The 19,330-nt window shown below is 40.5% G+C and overlaps 1 protein-coding gene across 6 annotated transcripts in view; it reads left to right on the forward strand.

Moving 5' to 3' along the window:
• The window catches only part of LOC5569990 (inactivation-no-after-potential D protein), a 298,943-nt gene that overhangs the window by 182,252 nt on the left and 97,361 nt on the right, over positions 1-19,330 (forward strand). For all 6 annotated transcript variants that reach the window (XM_021844310.1, XM_021844309.1, XM_021844306.1 and 3 more), the window contains 3 exons: positions 4,646-4,722; positions 4,789-4,879; positions 5,837-6,030. In XM_021844310.1, coding sequence (XP_021700002.1) covers positions 4,646-4,722; positions 4,789-4,879; positions 5,837-6,030 — 362 coding nt within the window. The remainder of the gene's footprint in view (positions 1-4,645; positions 4,723-4,788; positions 4,880-5,836; positions 6,031-19,330) is intronic.

The following is a 19,330-nucleotide window of genomic DNA, read 5'->3' on the forward strand; positions in this document are numbered from 1 at the left end:
AGAACACCCATTGCCTCATATTATTATGAAGAAATTATTCAAATTTGTCATAACCTTCACCAATACGGAGCATAATTGTGCAAAAATCTTTAATCGCGTTTTTCTCGGTTTCATATTTTGGAACATGGGACATTTATGCGTATAACGGCAGTATAGGGTAACCAATATATTTTGAACCCCTAAATATTTTGGACCCCCTGGGCCATTTTCCAGCAAATTCCCCAGTTTAAATCGAAAGACCAACTCAATTCGCATGCCATTTGGAAAGATAGGGCTGTTCCACACTTGCATCAACCGTTTGTACAAAGAAACTGTGTTTATTTTATCTGAAAATAATTAAATAAAATCGGTTCATCCATGCAACCGTTACAACACGTTACACACAGAAATTGAAGCCGTCAGATTTTTTTCAAATGTAAACAAAAACTTTGTTCTAATTTCTGGACTAAAAGCGTAGAACTTCGTCGGTTTTCCATTGTCAATTGATTGATGAGAATATGAGCGAGCATATCATACAACCAGTGTCATGGAATTTGTCGCCAAACGATAACAAATGCCGGGGGTCCAAAATATATACTTTGAGGGTCCAAAATGTAGTGGTGTGTCCAAAATAATGAAAAATAGTGCTTCAAAATTCAATTATTTTCGACGTTTTTTGGATCCTATATGACCGTTTGGGCATTTTTATCTCGTGGAGGAAGTTTTTATCTACATTTTGACATGTTCTTTAACTTGGTTACGCTGTGCAATTAATTAATTGGGACCACAAACTAAAATCACTTCCTTAGAGGGTCCAAAATACAACCGTTACCCTATCTGGTTCAATTACACCCCTGTGCTACAAAATTCTGTATCCTTCAGACCACCATTAGTAAATCATAAACACCTGCACACGCTATGTCTGAACCAGCAGATTATAAAAATCGAATGTACATCGGATATTTTCATCATCTTCAAAAAAGATCAAAGGAACGGTTAAAAAATTTAACCCAAAAAAAAGTGCAATTACCCCACTGTACAGCAGCTCTACATATTTTTCGTCCCATCATTAGGAAGCTTTTATGGTCGTCTACAAATTTCTGAAACAATATTCTTAAAATAATTTATTGAATCTTTTTAATAATTTTACCCATTTATCAAATCCATTAATTCCACTGTATTATTGATTTTCGGGTAGTTCCGACAGCCATAAACGTCTGCTTGTCGACTTTGCCGAAAGCATACTTTTAAAAGTACATCGTTGAAAGGTTTACATAATTTTGTTTTACAATCAAATTCAGTCATTCTAACATGTATCAAAGCTCAAGATTATTCGCGCCGCCATCCGAAAGCACTGTACCGGAAACATTCTTAAAAAATCACAGAAATATCTAAATATTATTGCAATGAATTTAGTCAAATTTATATGGTGACCACAAGCGCCATCTACGCTTTTACAAAGCACGACATTCTCAAAAGGTTTCACAGACACATTAAATGAATGTTAACCAGTGTCGGATCAAATTACCCCACTGTGAGGCAGAATGTCGAATGTATTAAATAAATAACAATACATACTAGATATACATTTTTTTTGAAACCTGAAAGCAACATTACCGATTTTATCAATAAAAATAAAAAATGCTTTTTGCGTAACGCGACACCATTTGCAGAACCCTGTTGGAAGATAAACGTAACGCGGCGATCATAAAATTAAATCAATGATTTCTGCAATTACTCAATATTTCCTTCCAGGTTGGAGCCACACTCTGATTTTCATTAATACATAGAAGGATTGCCTAGAACAAACCTGGATTGTAAAAATTATAGCTGAGCAGATATAGGGAAAGTGTACCAGTTATAGCCATAGTGGTTCCCTATTTGACCACATGCAAAATTAGGATAATTTCCACATTTTTGACCGTTTTGAATATTTTCACATAAAGATATAAACTATATCTTACTGCTAGAACACAAAAAAAACTTTTCAAAATGTTTAGACATTTAAGTTATTACGTATGGCGAAATAGGGAACCACTATGGCTATAACTGGTACACCTACCCTAGGCGATTATAGTGGTTATCACGCCCAATGGTATGGGTGCCCTAGTGTAGAAGTAGTTGTGAACCTTAGAGGAAAACAATATGCACTCCGTCTCGAAAAATACCTAGAATCCGGGTATAAATTTTTCAAATTGGGTAATATTTCCATATGCATTTTGATGAGTCTGGAAAGGGTGTGCAAGTTTCTTTGAGGAAAACAAAAAGAAACTGTGTATGACGAGCGTATGCTAGTCTACGTGTGTTCAAATGTCACTAAGCTCTATAGAGTGATGTTTAAAAAAGTGCATTTCAGCGATGGTGTCGCGTTACGAAAAGCAACTGCTTTTAGTTACCATATAGGGTAAGTGTTCCCTTAGTTGTGGGTGTTCCTATAGTTGCGGTAATGCCGTTTTCACTGATTTTATTTCAATAGTCACAGAACCGACACTGCCAATCGACGTATTGGCTTGTTGATGCACGGAATAGTTGAACACAGCATTCAAATTGCTTTAAAACTGATGAAATATCACTAAAATTTCTAAAACTGTTCTTGCTTGTACCAATAGTTGCGGTAAAGTGTTCCTATAGTGGAGGATCCCATAAGAACACAACGGATACCGCAACTATAGGAACACAAATTAAAAATATACCGCAACTAAAGGAACAGTGTACCAATAGTGGAGGTATTATTTTTCACTGACATGCCGTGGATTACTACGATGAAATCGTTTTTCTCATTAAGTCAATTATCGTTTCTTCCCGTTACAACATTAACACGTGCATTAATTGCGTTTCTTGAATTTAGGCGGTCAAATGAAGTTCAATCGTGCTTAGTACCTCCACTATTGGTACATCTACCCTATACAGTGTTATGTTTCAAAATGAAAACCTGTTTAATCACATGGTCACAAGGCATATTTCCTAGAACAGGCCTTATTTGATAATGAAAGTCGGTTCCTCGTGGTGTCGCGTTACGCTGGAATGTGTCATTAGCCCGTTGGATAACTCACCACCACCGTGGAAGAAAGTAGATCACAACATAGAGCCCATTCCAGCCGTGCCTCGTACAATAGGCAACAATGATAACGAGATGGGAATAGAAAGAAAAAAATATGTGTGTAGACTCTGACTCTGGTCCAGATCCTGAACCAGATGATGTAGCCGGGTGGATGATTAAATTCAACAAGCGGTCAAAACGGCAAGATAAATTTATCGCTAAATACTGTAAATAAAATAAATTTGTGTATATGAAACTGTATTGTAAAATTATTGATCTTTATTCGGACACGAATGCACCTGTTTGGTGTAAAGAGTCGTTAATAAAACAAACAAACAAACAACTTCATTTAATTACCATAGCAAACAAAATCCTTCAATATCATAATATTCTCATAAATAGGAGATAGGATAGGTGTACCAGTTATGGACATAATGCCATTACGCCATACGTGATAATTTGATTATTTTCAAATTTTTAATCATTCTGTGTGTTTTAGTAGTTTGATATCAAATGAATCTTGATGTTAAAACATTCAAAAATATTCAAAATGTGAAAGTTTTCGAGAAAATATATTTAGCACTTTTGTTTCATTTCGTCATATGGGGTTTCTAAAATCTATAAGGCTCAAAATTGATCGGAGTTATGTCAGAGGGGACCAAGTACAAAACTTGGGAAAATGGGATTATTTTTTCATTAGATGTGAAATTACCTTACCTACATTTCACTTTGATCAGATTTGATAAATGCTGTAAACTGCGAAAGATATATAAGAAATTTACTTTGGATGATCAATAAAAATCGATAACATTATGTAGCCAGAGTGAACCAAGTACTTTTACCATAATATCAAAACTGATCAGCGCGCTGAGGAATGCGAGGAACTGAAAGACATTTCATGGGGTTTGTCAGATTCTTCGACATCGAATGATTCTTCTTCTCAACCAAAAAAAGAAATTCAAAAATATTACTTAAATCGATGCATTTGAAATTGATTTTTGACCATTTACCATATTTGGAGTATCAAAAAGCAACTAACTGATTGATTATTGCATTTTTTTTGAGTCGCTTTCAGAGCCCGTTAGAAGTTTTTGATAGTTCTATGGTGTCTGTATGGAATGTCCTAGAAACCGCTTATTGGACCAGTATATTTAGGTCGGTATTCAAAATTTTCACTTGGTCCACTCTGGCTGAACGCATTTTTTAATATTTCTGGTCTTCTATGCCCTGACCTTGCAAAATTTTAATTTTCAAGCTGTCGTAATACCACTGCTTTTGATATTGAAAAATTGGATTATTGAAGAATTTACGATACTGATGTCGGAGGATCTTGATAATTTGTTTATCTTAGAGATATGCACCTAGTTTGACCAAGTAACACAAATATGTGTAGAAATATTGAACCAAAATTTCAACGAGGTAAAAATTACAAAGCGTTAGACTTTAAGCCCATTTTCTCAAAATATGAAAAATGACACTTGGTCCACTCTGACTTAACGCTGACCAATTGATCTCAAGATCCTAGATGTGTCTTAAAGCTGAATGTCAATTCAGTGTACAACAACCATATGCCAAAACGAACCATGAAAGTGCCAGTTGTTTAATGAATAAATAATGAATTCTCAGGTCCAGAAGAGGATTCATCGGATGATGAAGATGCTCGAGATCTGGAAGGCAAAACATACACCAAAGCAGGTATTGAGGTATGCTCGTAGTTCCTTGGTAAAATAAAAAGAATAGATGAACAATACAAAATAATCTAATTTTAGATTGACCGAGCATCCGCAGGTAACATCAAAAGAACTAAGGAAGAAATATCATTAGATACAGATGAGGAGGACAGTTTCGGATACACTGCAAGTAAGTGTGCAAATCGACAGGTGGCCCTTTACTGTTGTCATGAGGATGTTACTTTTCAATTTTTCGCTGACATTAAATTTTCGGAATTTTTTTTTTATGTATCTTAATTATCAATTCATTATGATGATTTTTACTGCACGAGTGGTACGTAATAATTACAATTTAATTATTACAGCAAGGGCTGTAATAGTAGTTTGCAAAACAAGTTGTAGAATGATGATATTTTCTGCACGAGTCGTAACAATAACGACGAGTGCTGTAAAAATCGAGTTCTGCAATGAGTTATAAAAGACCACTTGAAGGTAACTGATGCGTTCGCCATTATTTTGCAATTTCTGATTATTGTTGTGCTGCGTAAAAATGTGTCTCATAATGAAGTATTATGCAATTGAAATTTGTTTCGTCATAGAATCATTCTAACGACACTGCAATTATTCAGTGCAGGATAGCAGGTCGACCGATTGGTGTGATGAAAAACAGCCTATTACGATAATAAATTGCAGAGAAGCACTGCATCGAGTTGCAATTTCATTAGAAGTCACAGAATATCAGAAATAATATCGAGACACGATTTGTTTTGCATTTTCTCATCAGAGTAAATAGGCATCGTAATCCCTGACTTTTCAGGTCAAAAATGAAAAATGGAATGGAATTTTGGTAAATTTTGACAATTTTGTGATAATGTCAGAGATGACATTATCACAAAATTTGTTACATTTCACAAAACACGTAAGGCGCTGTTCACAAAATAAGTAACTCTCTAGGAGGAGGGGAGAAGTATACTCAAACATTACGAATCATTAAAAAAACCAAAAAAAAAAAAACTTGCAAAAAGCGTAATGGATGGGAAGAGGGGGTAATAAATGGACGCTGCCTAACACGTGTTCTTACCGTTGAACTGAAATAATGTTCCAGCAGATTGAGTTTGAGTTGAGTTCATCTTTTTGTTTTTTCAAGGAAAAATCAAGAAAAAATATTCTGCATTAGGAAACGTACTCCATCATTCCATTGATCGAAGCTGTGGGAGTTCGTTGGGAATTTCACTCGCTGGTCATCGAGATAGGACGAAAATGGCATGCTTTATTGCTGGAATCAACCCTAAAGGCGCTGCAGCAGCAGCTCCATTCGAAATTGGTGATGAAATTCTAGAGGTGAGTTATTGATAGAATTTAAGTGTGTGTGTGTATTTATACATACAGTAATGACCCGATTTTGTCTACCCCTGATTTTATCTACCCCCGATTCACGCGCCTTTTTAGACCCGATTTTGTCTATCCCCGATTTTAGCATCCTTTTGACCCGATTTTGTCAGCCTTCAAAATATACATTATTTTAGTGTGGAAATATTAGGTACAACCATAATGTAAAAAGTCAGGTATGACATTGACCACGTCTATACGATCATCCATAGTATGAATTCCAATGAATACAGTCCAAACTAATTTTATTTTATGTTTTTGTATGATTCACGTGATTTATGGACAACCTCTTGTCACGAACCTCGCGCTTCGTTGTTCGTACTTGTAATGTAACCTCGTAAACCTCGCTCGTGATACACAGCACAAGCAGGGCGACTTCTTAGGTCAATTTCTTAATTCGGTGGAAACTCGTGAAAATGTCTAACCCTAAACGACCTTCAATTGGCGGTATTTGAACCCACGACTCTCAGCATGGTGTGCGGAATTACCGCTTCGGCTGATTGTTTGTATAAACTTTTATTTTAATTAAAGTGGAGGTGCCCAACTCATCTTCAAGAATTTTGTGCTGCTAAAATCCTTCAAGAATTTTGAGGTGGAACCCTAAAAGGGAACCTTGGAGTGAGAGAAGGGATATTTGGAGGTATTCTAGGAGAGATCCTTCGAGGAATTTTCGGAAGTATTTCTGATAGAGTTCATGAAGGTATTCTTGAAAAAAATAGGGAGATAGTATTGAAAGAATTCTTGGAGATACTTATTCCTGGAAAATCCCTTAGGGTATTCCTGTAGCATACCTTGGAGGTATTCTTAGAGAAATGCCTTGAGATATTCCTGTGGAATACTACCAGGTTTCTATTGCTAGAAAAATCTATGGAAGAATTTCTGCAGGAATCCTTGAAAGAATCACTGAAAGAGTAATCCCTGGAAAATTTCTTTACAAATCCTGACAAAGAATTTCATCCAGGAGGAATTCTCAGAGTAATTCCCGTGAAAACATCAAAAGTTATTTTTTGGAACTCTAGCAGGTATTCCTGGAGGAAACCTTGAAGGTTTTCCTGTAAGAATCTTTGGAGTAAAATTTTTGAGAAATCTCATGTTTCTAGAAGAATTCCTAGAGTGTGTCTGATTTAATCCCTGGAAGTATTCCTGAATGATATCTTGGAGGTACTCCTAGAGGAATCGTTAGAGGTATTTTTTGTGGTATACGAGCTGATATTCCTGAAGGAATCTCTGATGGTATTCCTCGATAAATTTCTGATGGCATTGTTGGAGATATTCCTGGAGATTTTCTCTGAGGTATTCCTGGAGGGAATTATAAAAGTATTATTTCAGGAATCTCTGGAGATATTACTGGGGACATCCATGGAAATTGGTGTCATTCCTGGAAGATTTCCTGATTTCTTAAAGATATATCATGCACCTTCGCTTATTTGAACGATACCTCGTGCAAATCATCGGGGCTCATTTGGTTTTTGTTGAACCCACCCCATCGTGTTTCTTATTACCTCTTTGACAGCATTCTTCATATCTTTTTATGATTCGCTTTACTTCGCTCAATGAGCTGAATAATGTTTGACCTATTTTCAGTTTTAAAAATGTGCAAATTAGCGGGATGCAAATCAAGATGTGTTCAGATCCCAGGTAACATTGGTAGCTGAATAACAGTTTATTCTCATCGTAATTCAACATCATTTTTGTTGTAGCAGGCCTTGGATTATCAAGACGTGTTTTTTTTTCGACGTCTGACTTTTCTTTTCTTTTTCAGGAGGAGAAATTTTTTCAAATAAGCTGATTGAGAATTGGATTGATCCAGTTTACGCGCTTTGGAATTGAGGAGAGACATTCCGTCTAGGATTGTTTTCAACATTGGAGGGTGATCGTTTTGTTGCGTGCGTTTGACTAAGGAGGATTTCTTTGCGAATTGTTGCGGACGGCGGAGAATTTCTTTGGAGAGCAATCGAAGTTTTTGAAGCTTCTTCTGTTTTTTGGTCTTGTCAAGTGTCCAAGATTGAAGTTGCTTCTTTCAAGGAGAAATTGGTCAAGATTTGGATTGGATTTTGTTTAGTATATTTTTTTTAGTTCATTTTTCTTTCTGTTTAGTTTTAACTTTGATTAATCATTTAACTTTTTATTATTTATTTATATTCCCCGCTGTTTTCTCGTAATGGAAACTGATAGGGAATCTTCAAATTCTAAAGATGATGATAATTCTGATCTTCCTGCTTCAGTTACTAAACCACTTAGAGTTAAAAATTTTCCTTCCACTTTTATTGGTCCTTATCCTGTATATTTTAGAAAAAAGAATAAACCAATTAATGTTCTTTTGATTTCGGCTGAAGTTTACAAAAAATATAAAACTGTAAAAGAAATTAAAAAATATCGCTGGATAAATTAAGGTCAAGATGAATCGAAGCCAAAGTTCAAATTTTCAAGAGCACGGATCTGGAGAACCAAACATCCGTTTGAGCTGAAAACCTAATCGATTGGTCACCACCAGCAAGTGACCAATCGATTAAGTTTTCAGCTCAAACGGATGTTTGGTTCTCCAGATCCGTGCTCTTGAAAATTTGAACTTTGGCTTCGATTCGTCTTCACCTTAAGGGTAGTTTTGGGTTCTCGTGGAGATGCTAATGCACTCCTAGAATCTAATTTATTTGGAAATTCATACCGCATATGTGCCTCTTGCGATTCATGCGAGATAAATGGCGTAATATATGACGAATCATTGAGTTGCGATGACATTCGTAATTATGGTTTAGGAATTTTCAAAAATAAATCTATTGCTCCCGTCAAAATTTTAGATTGTAATCGTTTGTCTAGATTAACTTTCAATGGGAATGAATCAAGTTATATTCATTCTGATTGTATTAAATTGTAAAAACCTGCGAATTTCTGTTCTTCCAGATTTTGTTTCAATTAATAATGTTTGTTTTAGTGTGAGACTTTACTTTCCCAAACTTATGCATTGCACGCATTGTCTTTTATTTGGACACACTTCTACTTACTGTTCAAATAAACCTAAATGCTCCAAATGTGGAGATTCACATTCTTCATCTGAATGTGATAAACATTCTGATATTTGCATTTATTGTAAACAGACTCATTTTTCTATTAAGGATTGTTCAGTCTATAAAGCTAACCAACAAAAATTTAATCAACAAATTAAATTCAAAAATCGATGTTCCTATTCAGAGATCTTAAAAGCTTCTGGGGATTTTACTTCTTCTAATATTTATGATGCATTATCTGACTATGATAATGATGATTTAAATAACGAGTCTAATCAATTCATACATAAACCTCCAACAAAAAGAAAAAGAGCTAGCTTATTATCTAACAAAAATAATGAAAATTCTGATCCTCAGCCTTCTACATCTTTTGATAAGAATTTTCCTTCACTTAATACTTCGTCCACTTCACAAACGATTCCTGGGTTTCGAAAAGTTGAAGGTGAACATACATTTGCTAATGAAAGTTCTAGGGAAAATATTGATAATTCATCTAATAATAATGAAAATTTTGATAATTCCATTTTGAAAATTTTGGAACAAATTTTAGATTTATTAGGATTTAGTGATTTTTGGAAAAATTTTATTAAAAAATGTTTACCCTTTTTTGCGTTTATTTTTGAAAAGTTTAATTCTTTTGGACCCCCCCCCCCCCCTTTCTTCATTATTTTCAGTGTAATGGGTACTACCAATAAATTAAATATATTACAATGGAATTGTCGTAGCATTATACCCAAAATTGATAGATTAAAAGCTTTATTATTTAGTCACAATATAGATATATTTTGTTTAAACGAAACTTGGTTAGTGGAAAGTAAACATTTACATATCTCGACTTTCAATATTATTAGAAAAGATAGAAATGTTTCAGCAGGAGGAGTTTTGATTGGTGTTCGTGAAAATATTCAATTTAAATATTTAAAATTACCTTTCAATTTTTCAATTGAATATATTGCTATTTCTGTTAAACATTTGAATAAGGAATTTTCTGTCATATGTTTTTATATTCCCCCAAATTATGCTTTATCAGAAATTAAGACTATATTAGATAATGTGTCTTCTCCATTTTACATATTAGGAGATTTTAATGCGCATAACTCTGCTTGGGGTAGTAGGAATAGTGATGGTAGAGGTAATTCGATCATGGATTTGGTTGATGAATTGAATTTGAATATTCTCAATGATGGATCATTTACCAGAATTGCTGTTCCTCCTACTCATCATACATGTATTGATTTATCACTTTGTTCTAATAGTTTATCATTCCTTTCTTCTTGGAACATAATTAAAGATCCTAATGGTAATGACCATTTACCTATTTTGATCGAAGTTTGTAATAATGACAATAGACAATCATCTGACGAATTTCTTAAGCCTGATTTATGTAAAAATTTTGATTGGATAAAATTTTCGGATCTTATTTCATTTTCGTTAACTCATTTTGATTATTCATTATCTCCACTTGATAATTATAAACATAGTTTTTGGGAACTTGCAATCAGAAGACACAGTGTGTTTGTTTGACAAATTGAGACATGAATTTGCGAAAAAATACGCGTTCTAGTGAGACTCGAACTCACGACTCCGTGTACGCTAGACCGGCGCTTTAACCAACTAAGCTACAGAACACCTTATGATTCTGCGGAATAGAAAGCCAAACTGAATCCGAGTACTAACTATGAACACATCTCTTTTCGCAAATCCATGTCTCTTTCGGACTTAGATGCCAAACCCCCAACACGCTCACGTTTGTATCTCCCGATCGCAAGTGAGAGCGAATTGTTTATGGATACACTAAAACCTCAATTTACGAAGTCTTTTTTTACGCTACCTCAATTTAAGTCACTTTTTTTACGCAGTAAACTCAATTTAAGTCATTTTTTTACGCAGCGTAATTTGAGTTTTGACAATTCTGTGGAAAATTTTTGACTTCCGGTTGGGGAAAACCGTTGGAAACCCATACAATATGGGTATTTTTGGAACGGGCACGATGAGGGGATGACGAAAATCGATGTCCAACGCCATTTTGGAATCCAAGATGGCGACCTCTGGTTTGGGAAAACCGTTGGAAACCCATACAATATGGGTATTTTCGGAATGGGCACGATGAGGGGATGACGAAAATCGATGTCCGACGTCATTTTGGAATCCAAGACGGCGACCTCTGGTTTAGAAAAACCGTTGGAAACCCATACAATATGGGTATTTTTGGAATGGGCACGATGAGGGGATGACGAAAATCAATGTCCGACGCCATTTTGGAATCCAAGATCGACCTCCCATTTGGGAAAACCGTTGGAAACCCATACAATATGGGTATTTTCGGAATGGGCACGATGAGGGGATGACGAAAATCGATGTCCGACGTCATTTTGGAATCCAAGATAGCGACCTCTGGTTTAGAAAAACCGTTGGAAACCCATACAATATGGGTATTTTTTGGAATGGGCACGATGAGGGGATGACGAAAATCGATGTCCAACGCCATTTTGGAATCCAAGAAGGCGACCTCTGGTTTGGGAAAACCGTTGGAAACCCATACAATATGGGTATTTTCGGAATGGGCACGATGAGGGGATGACGAAAATCGATGTCCGACGCCATTTTGGAATCCAAGATGCCGACCTCTGGTTTAGAAAACCGTTGGAAACCCATACAATATGGGTATTTTCGGAATGGGCACGATGAGGGGATGACGAAAATCGATGTCCGACGCCATTTTGGAATCCAAGATAGCGACCTCTGGTTTACAAAAACCGTTGGAAACCCATACAATATGGGTATTTTTTGGAATGGGCACGATGAGGGGATGACGAAAATCGATGTCCAACGCCATTTTGGAATCCAAGATGGCGACCTCTGGTTTGGGAAAATCGTTGGAAACCCATACAATATGGGTATTTTCGGAACGGACACGATGAAAGGATAGCGAAAATCATTTTCCGACGCCATTTTGGAATCCAAGATGGCGACCTCTGGTTTGGGAAAACTGTTGGAAACCCATACAATATGGGTATTTTCGGAATGGGCACGATGAAAGGATAGGGAAAATCAATGTCCGACGCCATTTTGGAATCCAAGATAGCGACCTCTGGTTTGGGAAAACCGTTGGAAACCCATACAATATGGGTATTTTCGGAATGGGCACGATGAGGGGATGACGAAAATCGATGTCTGGCGAAGATGGCGACCTCTGGTTTGGGAAAACCGTTAGAAACCCATACAATATGGGTATTTTCGGAACGGGCACGATGAAAGGGTGACGAAAATCAATGTCCGACGCCATGTTCGAATCCAAGATGGCGACCTCTGGTTTAGAAAAACCGTTGGAAACCCATACAATATGGGTATTTTCGGAACGGGCACGATGAAAGGATGACGAAAATCAATGTCTGACGCCATTTTGGAATTGAATCATCAAGGCTATTGTGAAGCTTCTTCGTTGACAGCTTTAGTTGTAATAATCTGCACCAGAGGCACGGCCTGCTTATTAACACTTATTAACATCCAGATCTACCACATCTCCTTTTGTTTAACACAAGTTGTGCTTTTTCCGTATTGATCGAAGCAATTTATTCAGCAGATAACTGAAGCAACAATGTTTAACCTACCGTCGGACGGTATTTACAGCATCGGTGAACTGTGTTTAATATCTTTTGCACCACGTAGCCCAAAGTATTGATTGTATCGCAAAGTATTTCAAAAGGTTACTCAACTTTTGAATCAACCCATTTCTTATATTGTCATCCTTTTGTTTTTGGGCCAACCGATTGTATCCTCTGCTTCGGATGATTTTCCCAAGACCTAACCGTTCTGATTATATTTGTCTTTACAACGCCTCCACGTGAGGCGAGCGTTCACATTTTCGCCGAATACTACGGATCGTACCCGTCACCCTTGTAGGCGAGCATTAGACTTTTTACCAAACCCAACAGTTCGTAACTGTTGCTTCGGCTGCTCCCTTCAAAGGCAAGCATTTCAGATTCCTCTGAGCCCAACAGATTGTGTTTATTGCTATGACTGCTGCTTCCTTCTAAGGCAAGCATTTCCGCCGGACCCGACAGTTCGAAACTGTCGCTGCGGCAGCTCCCTTCTAAGGCGAGCATTTCAGTATTGACCGGACTCAACGGATCGTATCCGCCCCGGTTGCCCCCTTCTAAGGCGAGCACTCTGTTTCCTTTTCCGCCGGACCCGACAGTTCGTAACTGTCGCTACGGCTGCTCCCTTCTAAGGCGAGCCATTTATTGCTAAAAGTTCCCTTTAAAGGTGAACTTATTTTTCGACAGCCTGACCCGACGGATCGAATCCGCCGCTAAGGCAACTTCCCTTCTAAGGTGAAGTTTTTTTTTGAGAACTTACTTACACATAGCGCTTTTTTCCTTTGAAGCGAACATCATAGTAGAAGAATTTGGTGTCGTCAAATAAAGGAATTCTCGTTTGCAATATACATCGTAATGGCCCAAACTGCTGCTGTTTTCTTCACTTACTCCCTTCCTCGCTGTATAATCCAAAATCTGATGGCCATCGCGAACGAAACTGGGTTCACTCGTCGCCAATGTGAAGCTTCTTCGTTGACAGCTTTAGTTGTAATAATCTGCACCAGAGGCACGGCCTGCTTATTAACATCCAGATCTACCACAGCTATCAAAACGAATGACGGGCTACTTAGCCTTAAGAGTTTAGATTTTATGCTATTATTAAGTATCATCAATATACAACTACTTATGTTTGTAGATACTCAGGCCCATATATCGTGGTCCACTGAAGTACAAAGCATCGACACAAATCAATACAACACTTCGTTTGCAAATATGGACAGAGGCCTTTGCAATAATGAAGAACTATCTATTGATGATTGGTTACGCTTGTATATCCTAATGCCCATATTCGATAGAGATCTTAGAGGACCAAGGACATCCGCACAAATTCATACAATACACCGTTTACCCACAGAAATGGTAAGAGGCCTTTGGAGTATTTGAAAATCATTTTCTAATCACTTATTATAGCCGTAGATCCAAAGGCTTTTATTCGATGGAGTCCTTGGAGCACCAAAACATCCGTATAAATCGATAAAATATTCTGTTGTCTTAAATGAATGGTAAAGAGACTGTGTCATATTTAAATACAACCTATAGACCATTGATCACGTTTGTAGATTCAAAGGCCTATATTCAATGAAGTCCTTGGAGGACCTAGGATATCGGTACGAATTATAACAATACTCATTTTACTGCTACATATAGATAAGGGCCTGTGCCATATCAAAAAAGCATCTATTGATAATTGGTTACGCTTGTAGATCCTAAGGCCCATACTCGATATAGATCTTAGAGGATCTAGGACATTCGCTCAAATTATTACAATACACCGTTTACTCACATGAAGGGTTAGGGGCCTGTGGAGTAATTGAAAACTAACCTCTTATATCTTGTTACGGTCGTAGATCCCAAAGCCTATATTCAATAGAGTCCTTGGAGGACCTAGGACATCGGCACAAATTATTACAATACACCGTTTACTCACATGAATGGTTAGGGGCCTGTTTTTTTTTTCCCTTCTAAGCAATGGGGGGATAATCTGCTCAACAGACTCCGGACCGAGGTCCGGGAGTGTGGGGTTGGGGACCATTTACTACGTACAAGCAGTAAACAGGACTACACCCCCGACCCACTAAACCATTTCCATTGCCGCCAAACCCTTCATCTCTCCGGGACCACCAAGAAGGCATTGCTTCGGAGAGGGGCTATTGCACATCGCATCCTCCAGGTTAGCTGCGTAGCCATGCAGCAACGAACATCGATGACACGCTTATGGGGGTCCACCAAGGTAGCATGCTGGCGCATTGCCAGCTTCCCGGGTGGTCCTCACCTCCCGTTGTCCGCTGAAAGCGGGCAGGGTCGACCACTAAGCCCGCGCCCAGCTGCACCGCAGGTATCAAGAACTGATACTGCGGGCTTCGCAATTTGACCTACTGAAGGCTCAGGCCCTATCAGCTAGCACCAGCTGGGATTGCTGACGAAGGGGCCTCCACCTGCTCCGAACAACCAGAGGCTCGTATCCACCCAGTAGGCCGGCGCCACGACAGCAGCGCTACCAGGATGTTCTCCCCGCGGCCACTTAATCGCTGTAAGGGTCGATTTCAACCGTAGGGCACCGGTATGACCTACGTAGCCGACTGCGAACCCTTGGACCACCTGTTGATTAGCGTCTGCACTAGTCACTCCTCGAGTCCACACGCCACCTCCTTTGGAGTTCCGAGACAATGTGGGTGATAGCCGATGAAACGGCATTCCAGCCAAACTCGTCTGCACACATCCTCTGGACCAAATTGTCCGGAGTCGTGTCCCGACCGCATGTGGCAAACATGCGGTCACGCATTGTGCGGAAACGCGGGCACACGAACAAAACGTGTTCCGCCGTTTCCTCTAAACCTGCACAAACTGGACATTCGGGAGAACCCGCATGACCGAAACGGTGTAGATACTGTCTAAAGCATCCATGGCCCGAAAGGACCTGTGTTAGGTGGAATGTTAGTTCCCTATTGACCCAGATATCTAACCTCGGAATCAACCTGTGAGTCCACACTCCCTTGGTGGAACTGTCCCACGCACGCTGCCATTTGACCATGGAGGTCAGTCTGGCAGTCCTGCGTATGCCTCTTGTGCCGCGCATTTCGAAGCACTCTATATCTTCCATGATAAGAATACCAATAGGCATCATACCGGTGATGACACAGAGTGCATCGTGTGACACGGTACGGTACGCGCTCGCAACCCTCAGGCACATTAGCCTATAAGTACTCTCTAGCTTGCTACGGTAGCTATTGGTACTCAAAGCCGTGCCCCAAGCCGGGCCACCATACCTCAGTATGGACGAGGCGACACTAGCCAGAAGCTTTCGCTTGCTGGCGTACACCGCAGAGCTATTGGACATCATCCGGGACAGTGCCACAATAGCTGTGGAGGCTCTCTTGCAGGCATAATCGACGTGGCTACTGAAGGTAAGCTTATCGTCGATCATCACCCCCAAGTGTTTGACGGAGCGCTTCGAAGTGATTGTGCAGTCGCCTACACTGATCACCGCTTGCTGCACCGCCTCAGTTTTGTGGTGAGCCAATTCCAGTTTCCTGGAGCTCATCCACTCCTCCACAATCGCGATCGAGCGGGCTGCAGTCAATTCCACTTCTTCGATCGATTCACCGTAGACCTCCAGCGTAATATCGTCGGCAAAGCCAACGATGACCACACCCGCCGGGAATTTTAATCTCAACACCTCGTCGTACATGACATTCCATAACACCGGACCCAGGATGGAACCTTGCGGGACTCCTGAGGTTATGTGAAAGCACTTCCGACCCACCTCTGTGTCATAGACTAATACCCGATTCTGGAAGTAACTTCCGAGAATCTTGTACAGGTACTCGGGTATCCCCAGACGCAGGAGCGCATCAGCAATAGCCGCCCAACTGGCACTATTAAATGCGTTCCTTACATCCAGAGTCACTACTGCGCAGTAGCGAATACCCCTCCTCTTACGCTGGAGTGCTATCTCAGCGGTTTTCTTAACCGTCAGAATAGCGTCTACGGTGGACCTCCCTTTCCGGAAGCCGAACTGGTTGCCTGAGAGACCATTTACACCCTCGGTGTACCTCGACAGTCTGTTGAGGATGATCTTCTCGAGCACTTTCCCCACCGTGTCAATCAAGCATATTGGTCTATACGCCGACGGGTCACCGGGTGGTTTCCCCGCCTTTGGCAATAGTACCAGGCTCTGCCTCTTCCACGCATCTGGAAATACTCCCTCGTCCAGGCACATCTGCATAGCAGATCTGAACATACCGGGAGCCTCCAAGATTGCGACTTTGAGGGCCAGGTTTGGAACTCCGTCCGGACCTGGTGCCTCCCCCATGCTTAGGGATTTTGCAATCCCTACAAGTTCCTCATCAGTTACTCTATCCTCATCGCCAGCCCCAATCCCCGGCTGTCCTACAAAAGGAGGCCATGGGCTAGGGTTGTGGCGCGGGAAGAGCCCCTCGATGATCCCCTCCAGCATCTGTGGAGATTGCTCCGTAGGAGCAATTGCACCTCTTGTCTTCGCCATTACGATCCTGTAGGCATCACCCCACGGGTTCGCGTTGGCACTCTGACAGAGTCCCTCGAAGCAGGCCTTTTTGCTTGCCCTTATCTCGGACTACAGCGCGACTTTGGCAGCGGTGAACACCGCCCGTCGTTCTTCACGCTCCTGCTCGGTACGTGCTCGCTGCATCCGTCTCCTGGCCCGTAGGCAGGCACGGCGCAGGTTCGCAATAGCTTGAGTCCACCAGTACGTCGGTGGTCTCCCATTCCTAGGGTGGACTTTTCTAGGCATGGTCGCATCGCATGCACGCGTAAGCACCGCTACCAGTTCGTCCCCGCTTAGGCCGAGTAGGTTACGCTCACGGCGGAGCGCCTCCCTAAGTACTTCATCATTGAAGTACGATGTCTTCCACCTACGAGGGCTTGGCCTTGACCTAGCCGCTTCCTCAACCCGCTGCCTGCTGTTGTTGTAGTCGATACTGTAGCGAACCGCCAGGTGGTCGCTGTGAGTGTAGGCATCGTCTACCCTCCAGTTCGAACTACTCGTTAGGCCAGGACTACAAAAAGTAACGTCGATAATCGACTCCGCTCCGTTTCGGCTGAAGGTACTTTTGGTACCAACATTAGCCAGATCGACATCTAGCACGGCCAGTGCCTCTAGCAGGATTTGACCTCGCTGGTTCGTGTTACGGCTTCCCCATTCCACGGCCCAGGCATTGAAGTCACCCGCTATTACAACTGGCCTTCGCCCTGTCAGCGCGGTCGTCATACAGTCCAGCATCTGCGTGAACCGCTCGGTCGACCAACTCGGAGGCGCATAGCAGCTACAGAAGAGGACCCCGTTTACCTTGGCGATCACGAAGCCCTCGTAGGTAGTAGACACCAACTGCTGGACAGGGTATTTACCCGTTGTCCATATCGCCGCCATTTTTCCGAATCCATCCACGACCCAGTTGCCGTTGCCGGCGGGTACTCGGTATGGGTCCGATATGATGGCGATGTCCGTCCCCCACTCAGCAACTGACTGGTACAGCAGTTGCTGAGCTGCGTCACAGTGGTTCAGGTTAGGGGCCTGTGGAGTAATTGAAAAGTAACCTCTAATCTCTTATTACGGTTGTAGATCCCAAGGCCTATATTCAATGGGGTCCTTGGAGGACTTAGGACATCCGCACAAATATTTACAATACACCGTTTACTCACAAGAATAGTTAGGGGCCTGTGGAATAATTGACAACTAACCTCTTATATCTCAAAATACGCCAGTACATTGCAGGTATATATTCCAGGAAGTTTTTGGATGAACTAGAAAACCTGTTGTACTCACTTAATTACCAAAACTTGGATCTGACAATACAAACGCTTCTTAAAAATATAACAATCTTCTTGGGTCCAGTATTGTGAGACATTCTTCTACATAGAAATGATAAATTGATCTCCGTTAACTCATGTAGAACCATATGCCCGAACTCCAAAGGGTTCTTGGAAGACCTTAACTTGCACACATTTTAGCCTGATGTAGAACCCAATGTATTAATAATATGTTAATGTTTCTTAAAGAGCTTTTTTTTCTAAATAATATAAATTAATTTCATACCAGTAGACTCCAAACGGCAAAACCTCGTTTTACGAACTGAGCTCCCTCGTTTTACGCACTGATTCAATTCACGCACCAACTCAATTTACGCACCCCCGATCTAGTTCGTAAATTGAGGTTATAGTGTACTGAGTTCTTACGCTCTACAGCCGCATACCTATAAGCCGAACACTTGCCGGCACGAAACAAACACACTGTGTCTTCTGATTGCAAGTTCCCAAAAACTATGTTTCAGACATACTAGAAAAGCTGGTATATGCCAGTAAAGGGCAAACATTCATTAATGTATCCCGAGTTGCGTCCTCCTGGCGCAGTTGGTCGTAGAGCGTGCGACCGCACTGAGAGCTCAACGCATACTGAATTTTGTGCCGGCAAGTGTTCGGCTTATAGGTATGCGGCTGTAGAGCGTAAGAACTCAGTATCCATAAACAATTCGCTCTCACTTGCGATCGGGAGATACAAACGTAAGCGTGTTGGGGGTTTGGCATCTAAGTCCGAAAGAGACATGGATTTGCGAAAAGAGATGTGTTCATAGTTAGTACTCGGATTCAGTTTGGCTTTCTATTCCGCAGAAT

The sequence above is a fragment of the Aedes aegypti genome, chromosome 2, assembly GCF_002204515.2.
Source record: "Aedes aegypti strain LVP_AGWG chromosome 2, AaegL5.0 Primary Assembly, whole genome shotgun sequence".
Classification (NCBI taxonomy): Eukaryota; Metazoa; Arthropoda; class Insecta; order Diptera; family Culicidae; genus Aedes; species Aedes aegypti.